We start from the raw sequence: 16,080 nt of genomic DNA, 5'->3' as shown, positions 1-16,080 counted from the left end.
TATCTATCTACACACATACATACACACAATTTCTCAACCCATGAAGAACATGGTAGGATTTCCACCCTAGAATTGATCAGACTGCTCTTTAGCCAGTTTGTAGAAAGATGTGCCTTCATGCCATAATTTGATTTGGGCAGCTAGATCACATGTATGCTTACGCAGCATAATTCAGTGTAGACTCTATTATCTGATGAAAAACATACTCTATCTTGGGTTGCTGTGAGTTTTTCAGGCATCTCACAACCTCCGAGTATGCCTGCTATAGATGCGGGCGAAACATCAGGAGACAATGCTTCTGGAACATGGCCAGACAGCCTGAAAAACACAGCAACCCAATGATTCCAGCCATGAAAGCTTTCGACAATACACTTTATCTTGCAGTGAAAAATGCAGGTGTCAGATTCATAATTTTGATCTTTTGAAAACACGTCGCTAGAGCTGCAAGGGATGATTTATATCGGGGGAACTGCAGCACGTATTAAGAGCCTCACAAATGGCTTTGTTGAAGGATTTCTCTATTCCTTCACCTGCCTCCTTACATCTCCTCTACCAATTTCTCCCTCTGGTGGCTTTCTTCCTTTAGAGCTCCCTTCCATAACTAGGGCAACATTCCTCATACGTTGTGAGTAACAAAGCCTTGACTCCACAGACATCTGCAGGACAGGATTTGTGTTTAGATGAAACAAAATTTAATTGGTGGATCAAATAACCACACAGTACTTGCACCACACATGCCACTTGCACAGATTTTGACAAAAGTTGGCAAATCAGATCACATTACATTGAGACTGTTTCATCGACAAGTTAAAACAGTGCAGGGAGCGACTTGGGGAGCTCTGATCCAAGTTTGAATGCCAAGGCATTTGGATTCTAATGCTCAGGCACTTTTTAAAAAGTAAGGTGTTTTAAGAGAAGGGCAGATAGAAGGAGGACATGCTGCTGTGAAGCACTTTACCTAACATATTCTTTTTGTGTATAGTTACTTATGCCACAATTATGGCCAGTTTTCCTGCTGGTCCCTCTTAAACAGTATCTTATTTTCACCAATGAATACTTCTGATACCAGCACGAGGGGTAGAGGATACCCCTAGTTTATTTCTCAGACACCCAATATGAATATGCAGAATTTAAATCTGCCATCTCCCTGTCTTTGCTCGTGCGGGAGAGACTGATAATATTTCACCAGAACTAAAAAAAAAACCCTGACTCACAAAGTTTCTCCCTGCTGCCTGTAGTTTAAAACCATTGATTTGGCTGTGGTCAGTCATTTCCAGTGGTGAGATTAAAGGGGGGGGGGGGGGGGGGGAAGGGATGCATTACTCTCAGATTCCTCCTACCCACAATTTACCATATGTGGCCATTCTTACCTATAATATAAATGGTACCCAAGGAGGGCTATCACAAAAGTAGTGTGTGCATGCATGTGTGTTGTACCCATAGGCACCCTTCTGCAACTATATCAAATGCTGTGCAGCAGAAATGCTAGCATGACATGCCAAGCCTTATACAATACAGACTGCTGTCTCTCCTGCTTGCCTTCTCACCCATTTGTTCTCTGTTTAGAAATCATGCTCAGAAAAAAGAAAGAGAAGGGAGGAAACCAACAACCACTAGCAGCAAGGAAGCACTCCTGTGGGCAAAGTGACTGTTTGCTTTCATACTCCTAAGAATATTCTATTTCAGAACCATACTTGCTTGCAATAGAGATTTGGTCAAAAAATGTGCCTTAGCCAGAAACTTGGGGAACACGATAAAGACATTCTGAACTGGCCTCAGGATCACACACTCACCAGATATGTTATGTGCTTCTCTTACTGAAATTTACTTTTTAATCAAAACCATGCTGGTTCTGACACCCAGAGGAAAAATAAAGACATCCTGAGGAAAGACCCTTGTCTGCCCTCCCATATTAAACCAAAAGTCGGCAAGAGCAAGGAAGTGATTTGTGAGTCATGCAAGGGACGATTGTGCCCCCTCCCCACATCATGGCAGGACTTGGCGGTACCCATATGTGACTTGAAGATGAGGTCTTACTAAGGATGATTGTTTGGCCTAAAAAGTGGAGCTGATCTTCTGTATCAGCATAGATGATGAAACTTGCTTTGATCTGGCGTGGGCCATCTTCAAACTAATCACAACCTCCTTCAAATGTAAGATGTCAAATTCCAGAAGAACACACAATCCTCAGCCCCTTTCCATATCCACCACATAAACAAAACTTAGTAACAGCTGCTACACTCCACATTTACTTGGCTCATGTCTTTATGCCTTTTTCTCCATTCCTCTTGAAAAGAAAGCGCTCACAGTTTCCCAAGCATAATGAAAAATGGGGTTTCTTTCTTTTTAAAAGCAGAAACAGCAAGTGGGATTCTTTTTAGAAAAACTCAGTTGAAGAGAACCCTGACTGTAAACAGAAAAGAAACAAAAGCCAAAGTCAAGGCTTACACTTTCCCAGGGGGTAGAAAGAGGAGAACAGAAAGGCCTGAAGGCTGCAACCTTAAAGCAGTTGTGTGGCAAAAGCAGTGACCTTGCTTTGGTGAATTAGGAGCCTGCATACAAAAGGAGGCAGTGGAGCTGAGACCCAAAGGGATCAGTGAGTGCAACTGTGGCAGAGTGAGAGACAGTATAGGAATTAACCAGGCAGGGCATGGAAGGAGAAGGGTTTAAGTGGAGTTCAGGAACAGCAAGGGAGAAGTGGACTGTCCTAATGGTTGAAACTATAGGTGGGGAAAAGGGAAACGAGGATAGAGGTAAGGGAAGAGGGCACACTTGCCCAACAGAAGGGTCTTGGATGCAGCTCTATTGCTGCTATTTCCAAAGTAGTATCAATTTCCCACCTTGTTCGTCACTGATACAAATATTTAATTAAGAAGCAGGAGGAAAAAGCTCTGTCAATACAGAGACTCTGTCAATACATTCCACGTTGGGTGGGGTGTGGATGGGTGGCACCTGATGGACTCACCAGCCATGGATGGGGAGATAGATGACAGCAGCAGCACTGGCACGAGACAGATGGGGAGCTGGATGCGTGGGCCCTCCCCCTCCCTCCCTCCCCCTTCCCACCCCGTGTTGAGGCAGTGTCAGCACCGGCACGAGAGACAGACGGGTAGCTGGATGTGTGGGCCCTCCCCTCCCTCCCCTCCGCCCCGGAGTTGGAGCAGCGTTAGTCCCTGGCTCCAGGAGGGAGCGGGGGGCTCTCTTCCCCCATCCCCTGGCAGGGTGGGCTTCAGTGCTGCATGGCCCTGGAGTGGTTCTGGTCAGGCGGTTCTGGTTTCCGGGAGCAGCCTTCTGATGGGCCAGGGTCCCCCGATGTACCCTGCGCCTTCCCCTGCTGGCCTTTCTTGTGGCCCCGGATGCAATGAGCATTGCCACAGCCTTCGTCATCCTCATCTTCGCTCTCTGTTGAGCTCTCGCCAAAAGCTCGAGGCTTCTCATAGATGCAGCAACCTGAGGACAGGAGAAGAGGAGAAGAAACTATGAAGATCAACAAGAGTTTGTAAGGAAAAGGAAGCTCGGGGGCCTCAAAGAGAAAAGTAGGGTTTGGGAAGGACACCAAGAAGGAAGAAGTATGAATATGGTAGATAGCACTGCAATTCATCAGAGGTCAGGGGGAAGGAACGACAGAACAGTGAAGTCCAAAGAGCGCTGGGATATAAGGCAAAGAGAAGAAGAATTGCAGATAAAGTAGAAGTGGTAGTCAGGGATTATGAGGGAAGCAACTAAAAAATGGTAAGTGATTAAGGACAAACACTAAAGGTACAAGGGGGGACTTAAAAAGGAACAGGGAAATAGGATCTGAGAGTTAGACAAGTCTGTTAAAAACTGGTTTAATTATCCTCTTTTAGCCTTGGGTCTCTTCTTGGGAGAAAAGTGAAATGCCAATGAAATAAAATAATTGACAATGAGTGGTGGATCTGCTGTTTGTCCCATTTGTACCAGGGAGTCTCAACTTTTCTACAGTTTACAGAACTCGAAACAACAACTTGTTTGCATTTATTTACTTACTATTGGAGCCCCCAGTGGCACAATGGGTTAAATCCTTGTGCCAGCAGGACTGCAGACCTACAGGTTGGCAGTGCGAATCCAGGGAGAGTGGGTGAGCTCCCCTCTGTCAGCTTCATCTCCCTATGCGGGGACATCAGAGAAGCCTCCCACAAGAATGGTAAAACATCAAACGTCTAGCCATTCCCTGGGCAATGTCCTTGCAGACGGTCGATTCTCTCACACCAGAAGCAACTTGCAGTTTCTCAAGTTGCTCCTAATGCGGGGAAAAAACTTACTATATTGCCTTCCAACCCACAAGGCCTCCCAAGGTGATAAATAAAAACCAATTACTTTTTAAAAACTCCTTAAAGCCATGTTATAATGATGCTAGAATCTGGTTTTGAAACAATGAGAACAGCAATTTCAAAGCTCTCACTATTCTCCAGGCAGGATGGTCAGCTATGGGATTCTGGGAATTCTAGTCCAATAAACTAACTTCTTCAATCTGTCCTGATGTCCAGTAAAACTAGTTAGTCTTTAAGGTTTCACAACAAACTAGTATAACTATCCCGCTGACAACTGCGGAACATTTCTATCATAACAAAATAAAAAATTCCAAAAAAGAATGATACCTTTATTAGCCAGCCAAAATGCACAACCATATCATGCAAGCTTATGAAGCTCCTTCATCAGGCAAGATACTTTGAAAAGAAAAACATATGGGTGAAAGAAAAAAGAATGGTAATGTTGAAGTTACAGACCAGTGAAGAAGCCAATGGATCTTTGAAAACTGTTTTATGCATTTTGGTGGGCCAATAAAAGCATTGCTCTTTTGGGGATCTGGATTTTGGTTTGATTTGCTGTATAGCCAACATGGCAATCTACTGCTAAGAATTCAGCTAGCTATCCATGAATCCTGAGAGTCAAGCAGCAGTAACAGCTTGCTAGTTTCTTAGTACAAAGCCTAGCACCTAGGCAGAAGCAAAGACATCCTAAGACCAGATGAACCAGGTGGCAATTCTGGTCTCCCTGCCACACATTGGTATGGCAAAGGAAGGACATGAAAGAGGGAATAAGTCAAATGGTAGAAACCAAAAGAAAAAAAGAAAAGCGATGCAGGAGACAGAGGAAATAAATTTTTAAAAGGCCTCCAGGGGTAAGGAGAAATGGGGAATGAGACTCTTCCTGCCTAAGGCCTCCAGGTGCCTTGGAAAAGATTCCTCAGTATGGTCAATGCAAAGTATATCCTCAGGAAAAAACTGAGTAAAGAGCCAAAAAACAGCAACGTTTTAGCCCCCCATTTTAAAGATTTCAACACCATTCAAGCAGTGACTTAGTGTAAGCCTGTGGGAAGGACGAAAGAGACACATGCTCATCTCAATTAGTGGCCCCACGGAGGTTTTGCTAGAAGGTAAAGTATAGACACTTCACATTATTAATATCAAGAATGAATGCTTCCTTCTAGATTTATATTCTCTGTTTACCTTATTCCCCTGGTTCATTGATGTAGGAGTGGGAAACCTTCAGTTTCACTTCCACCTATTTTTATGACCTTTCTGCACTTGTTAACCTTCTTCTATGTTGTAACATCAATGCTCTATAAAGCACACTCGTTTTTATGTATTTTGGCTTTTCTCCTTTGCATTTTGAGATATTCGTGGGGTGGCGATGACAAGTGGGATTAAACTGTTGCTCAATTAAACTTTTGCCTGTCACTCTCTCTTAACTGAACCTTTCTCACAAGAAGATAAAACTGAGAGCAGATCATTTGTGTTGCCTTAAATTCCTTGGAAGAAAGGAAAGATATAATATATGAAGCTCACTTCCTCATTGGAACATGATTTTTGCATCTCACTCCATCTGTTGGACCACAACACCCATAATCCATACTAGCTGTGACATACACTGCTGATAGAAACTGCGATCCCAACCATAGCTGGAAGGCCACTGCCCCTCCATCCTTGTTCTAAGCTTCAAGGTGGCTGTGCTTCAGTATCATCTCTGGTACAGTGCTGCAAGGTTTTTCCTTTCTGGCCTCACTTTCTGTGAGCTCTCCTCTCTTTGATCAATGCAGATGCTGCAATGGCAGAGTCTCTCCCACACTCACCCATCTAACTGCTGCCATCACATGATGCGCTCTCTTCCAGCTTTGAGAGAGAACTGCTGAGTGCCTAGCATTCCTGCTGGCAACCACCCACAGTAATCGTTTCTCTCTGGAGAACAGCATAAGCAGCCTTTTGTCTCCAAAGCCTATCAATTCCAATCGAAGTTCTGCCCTTGAGTTAGGTACAGTGAGGACATATTAGAAAACAGTGCTAGGCCACCTCTCTTAAAGGGAGCCATCAACTAGCCTGCGAAGAGGTGAGGTGGGCCAAAACCCAGGAGTTCCTCACATTTATTCTACCAAGGATTTTCTCCTCATCTGTACTAGTTTACAAGATTCCTCCTGGACCCAGAAATATAAACTCACACCCAACAACAGAGCAGGAATGGTGCAAATCCGATCACCAAATGGCCTCCAAGGCCACTGGACGCTAGTCTCAGGGCCAAATGCAGGTGCATTGCCAACAAAGCTTCACCTCTGGTCTGTTGATGGCACCATCTAGCCACAAATCCTTCATAACAGTAGAACATATCTACTATGGCTGAACATTACCTACAAATATGAACACTGTTATTTAACATTGGTGCTAGATCCTGATTTAATGGAATCAGCTCTTTATATCTGCCATCCATGGCTTGAAATATGCCCCCACCAACAAAACAAAACAAAACAAAACAAAAAACAATCACCATAAAGATTTGGGCATCCATGGGGGGAGGCTGTCCTAAAACCAAGAACTAGCAAATACCCAGGGCCTACTCTACTAAAATATGAGAAAATTTCTTTCTTAAAGCTTTCTCTTTTCCCTTTCCCTTACAAGTGGAGCTGCTGAGGTGGCTTTTAGGGAACAAGTGAAGTTGTATCAGGGTTAGATCTGGCTTTGAATTTAACATTTGGTCATCTTTGTGTCAGATTCTGCTCCAACAGATAAATCTCACAAATCCTACTGCTCTGGTGTTACTATAAAGCTTAAAGATGGTGTGGTGTTGCTGTCAGGACATGAATTGAAGCCACTACTCAGATATAAGGCTGCTTTAGCGAACATATTGTAGGCATCACGTCTCAGTCTGGTGTAGCACACATGTTTGTTGCGTAATGAAATAAACTATAGAAGGGGCAGAGGGGACACAACCATATATACTGGTTATATACATATTTACTTTGAATGCGATTTTCCTGCTTCTTGGCAGCAGGTTGGACTGGATGGTCCACGAGGTCTCTTCCAATTCTTTGATTCTATCATTCTACACTGCGAAATTCTTAACAACAATGGCAGCCGATCAGATTACAAATTCTACTTTATTTGCCAGGGCTATGTGATGTGGGAAGCAAGTGGCCTAATGCTTTTAATTTCACAGGTTTTTTGACCTATAAGTCTTTATGTAATACTGTGTACCTGTATCATTATAACCTTGGTCATTGTGCTATTGAAGGTTTTGCACTACAACTCCAACCCCACCAACTTGCTATTTTACTTGGAGAATTCTAGAGTTATATTCCTCCCAATGTAGCATCTACAAATCTGGAAAAAAGTGTACAGGCCAAATGATAGCTCTTTGAAAACCTGGAAGAGTACACCTGCTTGGTTCAACAATTTAACTAGTGAACAAAGATTCAGGAAAACGCATACAACAATATGGGCATAGTGAGGTGGAAATATTTCAGAATAAAATGGTAGCTCACATTTAGAAGATCTCCGTCCCAAGTGTTCATTGTCAACTGTGTCACTTGACCATTCCACCTTCTTGGCTGGTTTCCGTTTTCTCAACTTGATAGTAAGACTGCGATTCTCCTGAGGGAAGGGAGGAATTTCCATATATAATATTTTCAAACACTTCAGGAAACACTTTCTGCACAAACCTGTCTGGCTAAGGAGACTGTAAAAGGGCAGTTTCTCCTACCTTTCTTATCAAAACTCACCCATACCACAATATCTCAAAGCCATGAAACTTCCCATAGAGATAAGAAAATCTACAGAGAATCAGCTCATTGCCTATGCAGGAAATTTCCAGCTTCTCATTAGAGAAGCCTTTTTCAGGAGTAGAAATGAGAGCTGCCATGCAGAAATCAATGGAGAAATCTAAGATTTATCTGTCTTAGGTAATATGAGATCAGGGTTTTAGGCTCCCATTTTCATTTTCTTTATACTGGCATCGGCAGAGTAGCAATTAAACATAGAGCCTTGCTGTAATTTAATATAAGATGTGAATTTATTCACTTACTGTATCAGTGCAATAGCTAATGCTCATACCAAGCTTTAGAACACTCTCTGATCTCACTCTAATGGACTGCGTAATGGTCCTCTCAAAACTATAGCAGAGCATGATAATTGAACAGCTTTGTATTTACACTGATACATACCTTTCTGTAGCTGCAGCCTATCTGTTCAACAGAAACTCACTGGAGAGGTTCCCCAGTTCATAATATTTATGTATAAGTCACCTCCCCCTAAATATGACTGAATGAAGTGTGGCAGTGAAATAAGTTTCCAACAGCAGATGTCTTGATATAAATGAACTGACAGAACTCAAGATACCACATTTATTAGTGTATCACTTATCACATCAGCCATGATTTTGAGACTACCACTTCACAAGGTGTCCACGGAGTATTGAGATGCATGCCTTTATCACAAAATCCATCTTTCTTTACTAAGGTACTAGATCATCTGGTTGCTTCTCTTTCAGAGGGGAAGAGGACGCATGAAATATGCTGCTACATAATCACAGTTCTGCTAAAATTCTGGACACTGGAAGACACCTCATTGTTTTGGACCAGGAAAGACATTAAGAAAAAGCTTCTACTAAAACTAGTTTCAGGCTACAGTATTCAGCCTATAATTTTTTGCAAGTCTCAGAATATATGATAGAAATGTCTTTGAACTGCACTTTTTGTACCTCTAAATATCAAGTAGATGAGAATGTCTCTCTACTTTAAGCATAGAAGTGTTGCCATCAATGAAGAATAATCTTTTCCTCTCCTCGAGGAATGCCCTCTAGCCATCTTGTGATATTGTCACATTAGGGATTTTGTTCTAGGAACACAACGAGGCTGATGAGAATATCATATGTTGGCAAGATTTTCACGTTTGTTAAAAAGAATAAAATAACACCACAGACACCTTGAATTTAAAAGTAACATTAGTATTTTTAACATTCTTCCTAAGTCTCCCAAACACCTTTCATCACTTTCAAGAAGAACAAATATGCCCAGGAACATAGGAAGAGAGATATTTGGGCCAGCATGAAGTAAATACAAAAACTAAGTAAACTAGTACATAAAAACATTATCAATAAATCACATGCATTATAACTTGGTAGACCTTCTTGACAGGCTAAGCCAACGATGTTGTTTGGCATAAAGATACCACAGCACAGAGTGGGTGAGATCTGAATAATAACGATAATAATAGCAGGAGAGTCTCTATTTCAAGCATAAACTCTGCAGTTCATGCTTGAAATAGAATAGTAATTAATTGAAAAGAAATTACTCAAAATGCATGAGTATGTAAAAATATTTCACTAGGGATAAAATCCGTTGGTCTAACACTAGAAAAGTCCAACATAATACCAATCAGAGGAAAAAGACCACCATTATGCAAGTGACACCAGAATATATCCATAGAGGCCAATATGTATCAACCTGTGTCTTGTATATAAAGAAATGCTAAAGAAAATGATAGATTTCATCCTTCCTAGCAGCTGTCTTTGTTCCATTCCTGTCTTTGGACTGACATGGCTTCTCTTCAATTACTATCTTGTTCTCTGTGTGAAAAAATGGCTCTCATAGACAGCAAATTCAGTAGGTTTTGGATTCAGGCCTAATTGAACTTTCTAACCTCTTCCATGTTGCCATGGTGCTTCAGCCTACTAGCCAAGGAGCAAGGAAGGACCTCTGATTTTTATTATAGGTACCATCTGCATTTCCATTTGCGACTGCCTTCAGAGCCTTGATCCTATTATCTTATTAATCATGCTATAATACTCATGCATTGCTGTCATTTTGACAGCACACATACAGCACACAAACACACACACAAGGCCAAAGGTCAAGATGGATGAAAACTAGGGGGGAAATGCAGTAACTGGAAGCAACAGGTGGTAGAAACCATCATGATGACAATTAAGGCACTCTGTCTTTTGAAGTTGTTTATTCTTTCTTGCATAGTTAAAGAGAATTGGGGACTTTTCTTATTAGGGCTGGCTAAGGTCAAAATCTTTACTGCTGGCCCTTTGTATTCATTGATTCACAGTGTTAAATTTCCCCCAAAAATAATTTATTTCAAAAAGCATAAACTGATTTTAGCCATTTTATATAAGGTCATGATTTTACTAAAGCACTGCATATAACAGGACTTGAGCGTGCACAGATTTTAGTATCTACAGAGAATCCTAGATGCAAACCCCAGGGAATATTATCCAGGACTGCTGTACTTCCAGTAGCATCCAAACATTTATTCCAGTCATGATTAACAAGACCCAAATGTCTTCTTGTCGCTCTTCTGCTCTACAGCCAAAACTTCTTGATTGTGGTTGCCAAAGTTCCCACTTCCTACAAATAAAAAGCCTATGTTCTTACTTCCTACAAATGTTCTCACTTCCTAGAAATGAACCATCGCCACAATTACAGAAATAAATTAGTCTGATCATTAAAGTGCAATTAGATGTGGAAGAGACACACTCAGGTTTAAATCCCCACTAAGGCAAAAAAAAAATTCATTAGGTGACCTTGGACCAATACCTATCCTTCCCAAATGACAGGGTTACTGGGAGAAGTAGATGGGTGCAGCAGGTTCCTCACCAAAGGCTGCAGTTAAATATACAGAAAAAGCTGTTGAAACCCCTGAGGTCATTGAGTACTGCTGGATTTAATCATGCTAAAATACTTGTTAGTATAATCTGTGTGTGTTTATGTAGGTGTGTGTTTTGTTTATGTGCCTACACTTTGATTTAGCTTAGTAGTTTGTTGTAATAGTTACAATGCAGCTGTATAGTTTAACTTTATGTATTCTTTTAAAATGCTTTCTGTGTTATTAGTACATGTAAAAGGGATCTAGGAATCTTATTAGACCACAAGCTGGACATGAGCTAATAGCATGACGTGGCTGCTAAAAAGCCCAATTCAAAGTGCAGGTTATTACCTACAAAGACCTATACAGGCCCAACCTATCTTAGAGACTGTGTCTCCTTCTATGAACTGGCATGGGCCCTAATATGGACCGGGAAGGCCCTCCTCTCGATCCCACCTCCATCTCAATCGCAGTTGGTGGGGACGAGAGAGAGAGCCTTCTCGGTGATGGCTACCCAGCTTTGGAATATCCTCATTTTTCTGTATTTTGTTGTATTTTTATATTGTTGCACTATTAAGTGCTTTCTGTGAGCCACCCCAAGTCCCTTCAGGGAGAAGGTGGCAGGATACAAATAAAGCATTATTATTATTCCACACAGCCATATAACCCAGAATACTGAGGCAGAAAATCTCACAATAACTGCCTTGAACTTCCACACTTCCATATATTCCAGTTCAAAACAGATAATGTAGGGTTTTATTCAGCTGTGTGGAAGGGGCCATAGATTACAGGTTGTCAATGAAATCTATGAAAAGAAAATGGAATCAGCAAGTCAAATATAGCCAAAAAGAGGATTAACATCTATGCTGGCCAGTGTAATCTATTATAAAATTCTTTTGTGTGTGTATAGGTATTATTTATATCATGTTTTGGAGTCAAAAATTATTCTAAAAACAAATAAAGGCTATGTTGTCGAAGGCTATGATGGCCGGAATCACTGGGTTGCTGTGAGTTTTTAGGCTGTAAGGCCATATTCCAGAAGCATTCTCTACTAATGTTTCACCCACATCTATGGCAAGCATCCTCAGAAGTTGTGAGGTCTGTTGGAAACTAGACAAGTGGGGTTTATAGATTTGTGGAATGTATAGGGTGGGAGAAAGAACTCTTGTCTATTTGAGGCAAGGGTGAATGTTGCAATTGGCCAGCTGGATTAGTATTGAATAGCCTGGTGGCTTCAAGGCCTGGCTGATTCCTGCTTGGTGAAATCTTTTGCTAGGAGGTGTTAGCTGGCCCTGATTGTTTCTGGTCTGGAATTCCCCTGTGTTGTGAGTGTTGCTCTTTATTTACTGTCTTGATTTTATAGTTTCTTTTAATACTGGTAGCCAGATTTTGTTCATTTTCATGGTTTACTCCTTTTTGTTGAAATTGTCCACCTGCTTGTGGATTTCACTGGTTTCTCTGTGTAGTCTGACATGGTAGTTTTTAGAATGGTCCAGCATTTGTGTTCTCAAATAATATGCTTAATAAATAAAGAACACCACTCAGAAAAAAGAGGAATTCCAGACATGAATCAATCAGGGCCTGCTAACACCTCCCTGTATACATAAAATGTCACATGAAATGTCCTCAGACATTTTAGCAAGTAGCTCTTCCTTAGCAATCTATATAATTGTTAGCAATGGTCTTGATAAAAACCTTTGGTGTTCATCCATTTGTGGAGAGAGAAAAATCATCTCCAATTAAAAATGTTTAAAAGCAATTTAAAATGTTAAAAAGTAATGCTTTTGGGTTGGAAAGATTAGCCATTTACAAGAAACATTGCCCAGGGGATTCTTGATTGTATTTATTCAATCTTCGAGGATGCTCTTCCAGTGTTCAATGCAGTTGCTATTGCCCGTTTTTGGTCAAAAATTATTTAACCGCTTGTGGTCCCTCTATTTTTATCAGTTTTACACTTATTTATGAAATGGTTTTGACATGAAATAAATAAATAACTGTAACATGTCCCAACAAAGCAAGAAAGCCTTTGATCTTATGTAGGTTTTTATAGATTAGTCCAAGGACTTACTGTGGGCATCACGTCGGCACTGGGCTATGTCAATTGAAACAACTGCTTTTATCCGCAACTATGACTGCATTTTATGAATTTTAATGTTTTACATTGTAATCATGTATGTGTGTGGTTGCAATTCTGTGGTTTTTATTGTTTCAGATTTATGTATTATCTATGTACAGCACTTAGCTGTATTTTGTTGGCTGCCCCGAGTCCCTTCAGGGAGATGATGGCGGGGTAGAAATTCATAAATACAGTAATAAGGTAAAAGGTAAAGGTTTCCCCTGACGTTAAGTCCAGTCATGTCTGACTCTGGGGGTTGGTGCTCATCTCCATTTCTAAGACGAAGAGCCGGCGTTGTCCGTTGTCATGCAGCCCGCATGTCTGTATGGAGCGCCATTACCTTTCCGCCGGAGCGGTACCTATTGATCTACTCACATTAGCATGTTTTCGAACTGCTAGGTTGGCAGAAGCTGGAGGTAACAGCGGGCGCTCATTTCCGCTCCCGGGATTTGAACCTGGGACCTTTCGGTCTGCAAGTTCAGCAGCTCAGTGCTTTAACACACTTCGCCACCGGGGCTCGTAATACAGTAACTACTACATAGCATTACTGCATATTGAACTACTTTTTCTGTCAAATTTGTAGTTAAACATGATGTTTTGGTGCTTAATTTGTAAAATCATAACCTAATTTGATGTGTAATAGGCTTTTCCTTAATCCCTCCTTATTATCCAACATATTTGCTTATCCAATGTTCTGCCGGCCCGTTTATGTTGGATAAGTGAGACTCTACTGTATGTATATATATATATATATATATATATATATATATGTGTGTGTGTGTGTGTGTGTGTGTGATTCCTCCAGGCAGGAAGCAGCTAGACCTTGAAGCTGCAAGGCTATTCAATGCTAATCAAGGTGGCCAACTGCAACATTCACACCTGCCTCAAACAGACTTCCACCCTGGGTCTTCCACAGATACATAAACCCCACCTGTCAAGTTTCCAACAGACCTCACAACCTCTGAGGATGCCTGCCATATATGTGGGTGAAACGTCAGGAGAGAATGCTTCTGGAACATGACCGTACAGCCCGGAAAGCTCACGGCAATCCAAATAAATGCTGCTTCCCACCGAGAACACAAATGAGGCAGCGAGGATACGAGCTCAGAAGGCTTCCTTTGCTTTCCTCTCAAAGGCCCTTTTTACCTGTGAACGTGGGCGCTTCATGGAGCAAGCATGCCTCACAGTGCGTTGGCAGTGGCAGCCTTCAATGGGAAGGCCCACCTGGTGGCTGTCACCGTCATCTTCCCTCCTCCTCCTCCCCTCCTTTCTCAGAGGAGAAAGAGCTCCTTCCTTCTCACGACCCACGGAGGGCCCTAACCCACTGGTTGCTATAACAACCGCAGCACAGCTCCCCTCCCCTCCTCCTCCATCATCACCATCACCATGGTTGCCATGGCATTGGCACAAGGCCCACACCAGGCCTCCACCAGGCCCAGCCTCAGGCTTCTCACCGGCTCAGTCACCTCCGTCTCGGTCAGAGTGGCGGTGGATCCCACGCTGGCCGCAGACTCCGCCATGGTGATGGTGGTGGTGGTAGAGGTGGACGAGGTGGTCGGGCGGGTTGGGTCCCTTCCGGCCGTGGCTCTGGTTGCACGGGAGCCCTTATCCGCAGGACGCTCGGCCCAGGAATCGCTCACAGGGCCGCCGGGGGGAAGCTATTTCGTGGCCCCGCTTTAGCCACCTTCTCCCCGTCTCGCCTCTTCGCTCCACCTTCCTCGCAGGTGCAGCAAGCCTCTCCCCTCTGCCCACTTCCGGTCTGTCCCGTCGCTTCCGCCTTCCTCCCCCTCTCTATTTCCGTCCCTCACATTAAAGCGTCCCCCAGATAAGACTCCAAAGTCACTTCCGCCGTACTGGAGAAGCCGATAGCGCATGCGCAGTGCGAGGCAGAAGTTTGCGAGACCGGCTACGCATGCGTAGAGATATTCTTCGTTCTGCTGAATGGAACCTTGAGCTGATTTTTTTTCCTAAGTAGCTTTAACATTGGTTAAAAGACGTTAGGAAAACAGATCTAAAATTAAATTAAATTGGGAAATCTTGTCAATTAAAATTATTTTTAACAATTAGAAATTACGTTGTTGTGCATGAAGTTGATTGAATTGTATTGGTGGTTGTTTGATATTATTATTGTTGTATTAACTCTTGTGTTATTACCTTATTGTGTTTGCACTTGTGTATATTGTGCAAATGTATTTATGTCATTACTTCTGTGAACTATGTTGACAGGGCTTTGCCCCATGTTAGCCGCCCCGAGTCCCCATGGGGAGATGCTGGTGGGGTATAAATAAAGTTTTATTATTATTTTATTATTTTCCGGGCTGTATGGCCATGTTCCAGAAGCATTCTCTCCTGACATTTCGCCCACATCTATGGCAGGCATCTTCAGAAGTGGAGCCCCTGATGGCGTAGTGGATTAAAGCCTCGTGACTTGAAGGTTCGGTTGCTGATCTGAAAGCTGCAGATTCGAATCCCACCCGGGGAGAGCGCGGATGAGCTCCCTCTGTCAGCTCCAGCTCCATGCGGGGACATGAGAGAAGCCTCCCACAAGGATGATAAAAACATCAAAACATCTGGGCATCTCCTGGGTTACGTCCTTGCAAATGGCCAATTCTTTCACACCAGAAGCGACTTACAGTTTCTCACGTCGCTCCTGACACACACACAAAAAATCTTCAGAAGTTGTGAGGTCTGTTGGAAAACTATGTGGGATTTCTATATCTGTGGAAGGCCCAGGGTGAGAGAAAGAACTCTTGTCTGCTTGAGGCAAGTGTGAATGGTGCAATTGTCCACCTTGATTAGCATTGAATATCCTGGCAGCTTCAAGGCCTGGCTAATTCCTGGTGGAATCCTTTGCTGGGATGTGTTAGCTGGCCCTGATTGTTACTTGTCTGGAATTCCCCAGTTTTCAGGGTGTTGTTTTTTATTTACTGTCCTGATTTTATAGTTTTCAGATTTTGTTTAATTTCCGTTGAAATTATCCACATGCTTGTATCTACACACACAGATTGATACCTACATAAAAACTCCAACCATCACCCAAGTCAAAAAAGAAGCCCAATCAAAGTCCTGGCAGACCGTGCAAAA

The 16,080-nt window shown here is 42.4% G+C and overlaps 1 protein-coding gene across 2 annotated transcripts; it reads right to left on the bottom strand.

Moving 5' to 3' along the window:
- Positions 1–669: 669 nt before the first annotated feature.
- ppp1r11 (protein phosphatase 1 regulatory inhibitor subunit 11) lies at positions 670–14,769 on the bottom strand. Of its 2 annotated transcripts, none has more exons than XM_003217960.4 (3): positions 14,451–14,769; positions 7,775–7,883; positions 670–3,450 (listed from the first exon to the last, which is right to left on the bottom strand). In XM_003217960.4, exons 1-3 carry the CDS (start codon positions 14,514–14,516, stop codon positions 3,230–3,232), a joined length of 396 nt encoding a protein of 131 aa, XP_003218008.1. In that variant the 5' UTR covers positions 14,517–14,769; the 3' UTR covers positions 670–3,229. The 2 variants fall into 2 exon arrangements, with proteins under 2 accessions (XP_003218008.1, XP_062825635.1); XM_062969565.1 differs by lacking the exon at positions 14,451–14,769 and adding an exon at positions 14,143–14,444.
- Between the last annotated feature and the right edge of the window lie 1,311 nt (positions 14,770–16,080).

The sequence above is a fragment of the Anolis carolinensis genome, chromosome 2, assembly GCF_035594765.1.
Source record: "Anolis carolinensis isolate JA03-04 chromosome 2, rAnoCar3.1.pri, whole genome shotgun sequence".
NCBI classification, from domain to species: domain Eukaryota; kingdom Metazoa; phylum Chordata; class Lepidosauria; order Squamata; family Dactyloidae; genus Anolis; species Anolis carolinensis.
The sequence above is the reverse complement of the archived record's forward strand: the minus strand, read 5'-3'. Positions and strand labels throughout refer to the sequence as shown.

Excerpts from the sequence above, each read along its gene's own strand:
- ppp1r11 (XM_003217960.4), bottom strand. The coding sequence starts at position 14,516 with ATGGCGGAGTCTGCGGCCAGCGTGGGATCCACCGCCACTCTGACCGAG. Across the intron at positions 7,884-14,450 it reads AGACGGAGGTGACTGAGCCG|GAGAATCGCAGTCTTACTAT; the intron begins GTGAGAAGCCTG and ends CCCTTCCCTCAG. Across the intron at positions 3,451-7,774 it reads GGGACGGAGATCTTCTAAAT|GTTGCTGCATCTATGAGAAG; the intron begins GTGAGCTACCAT and ends TCCTGTCCTCAG.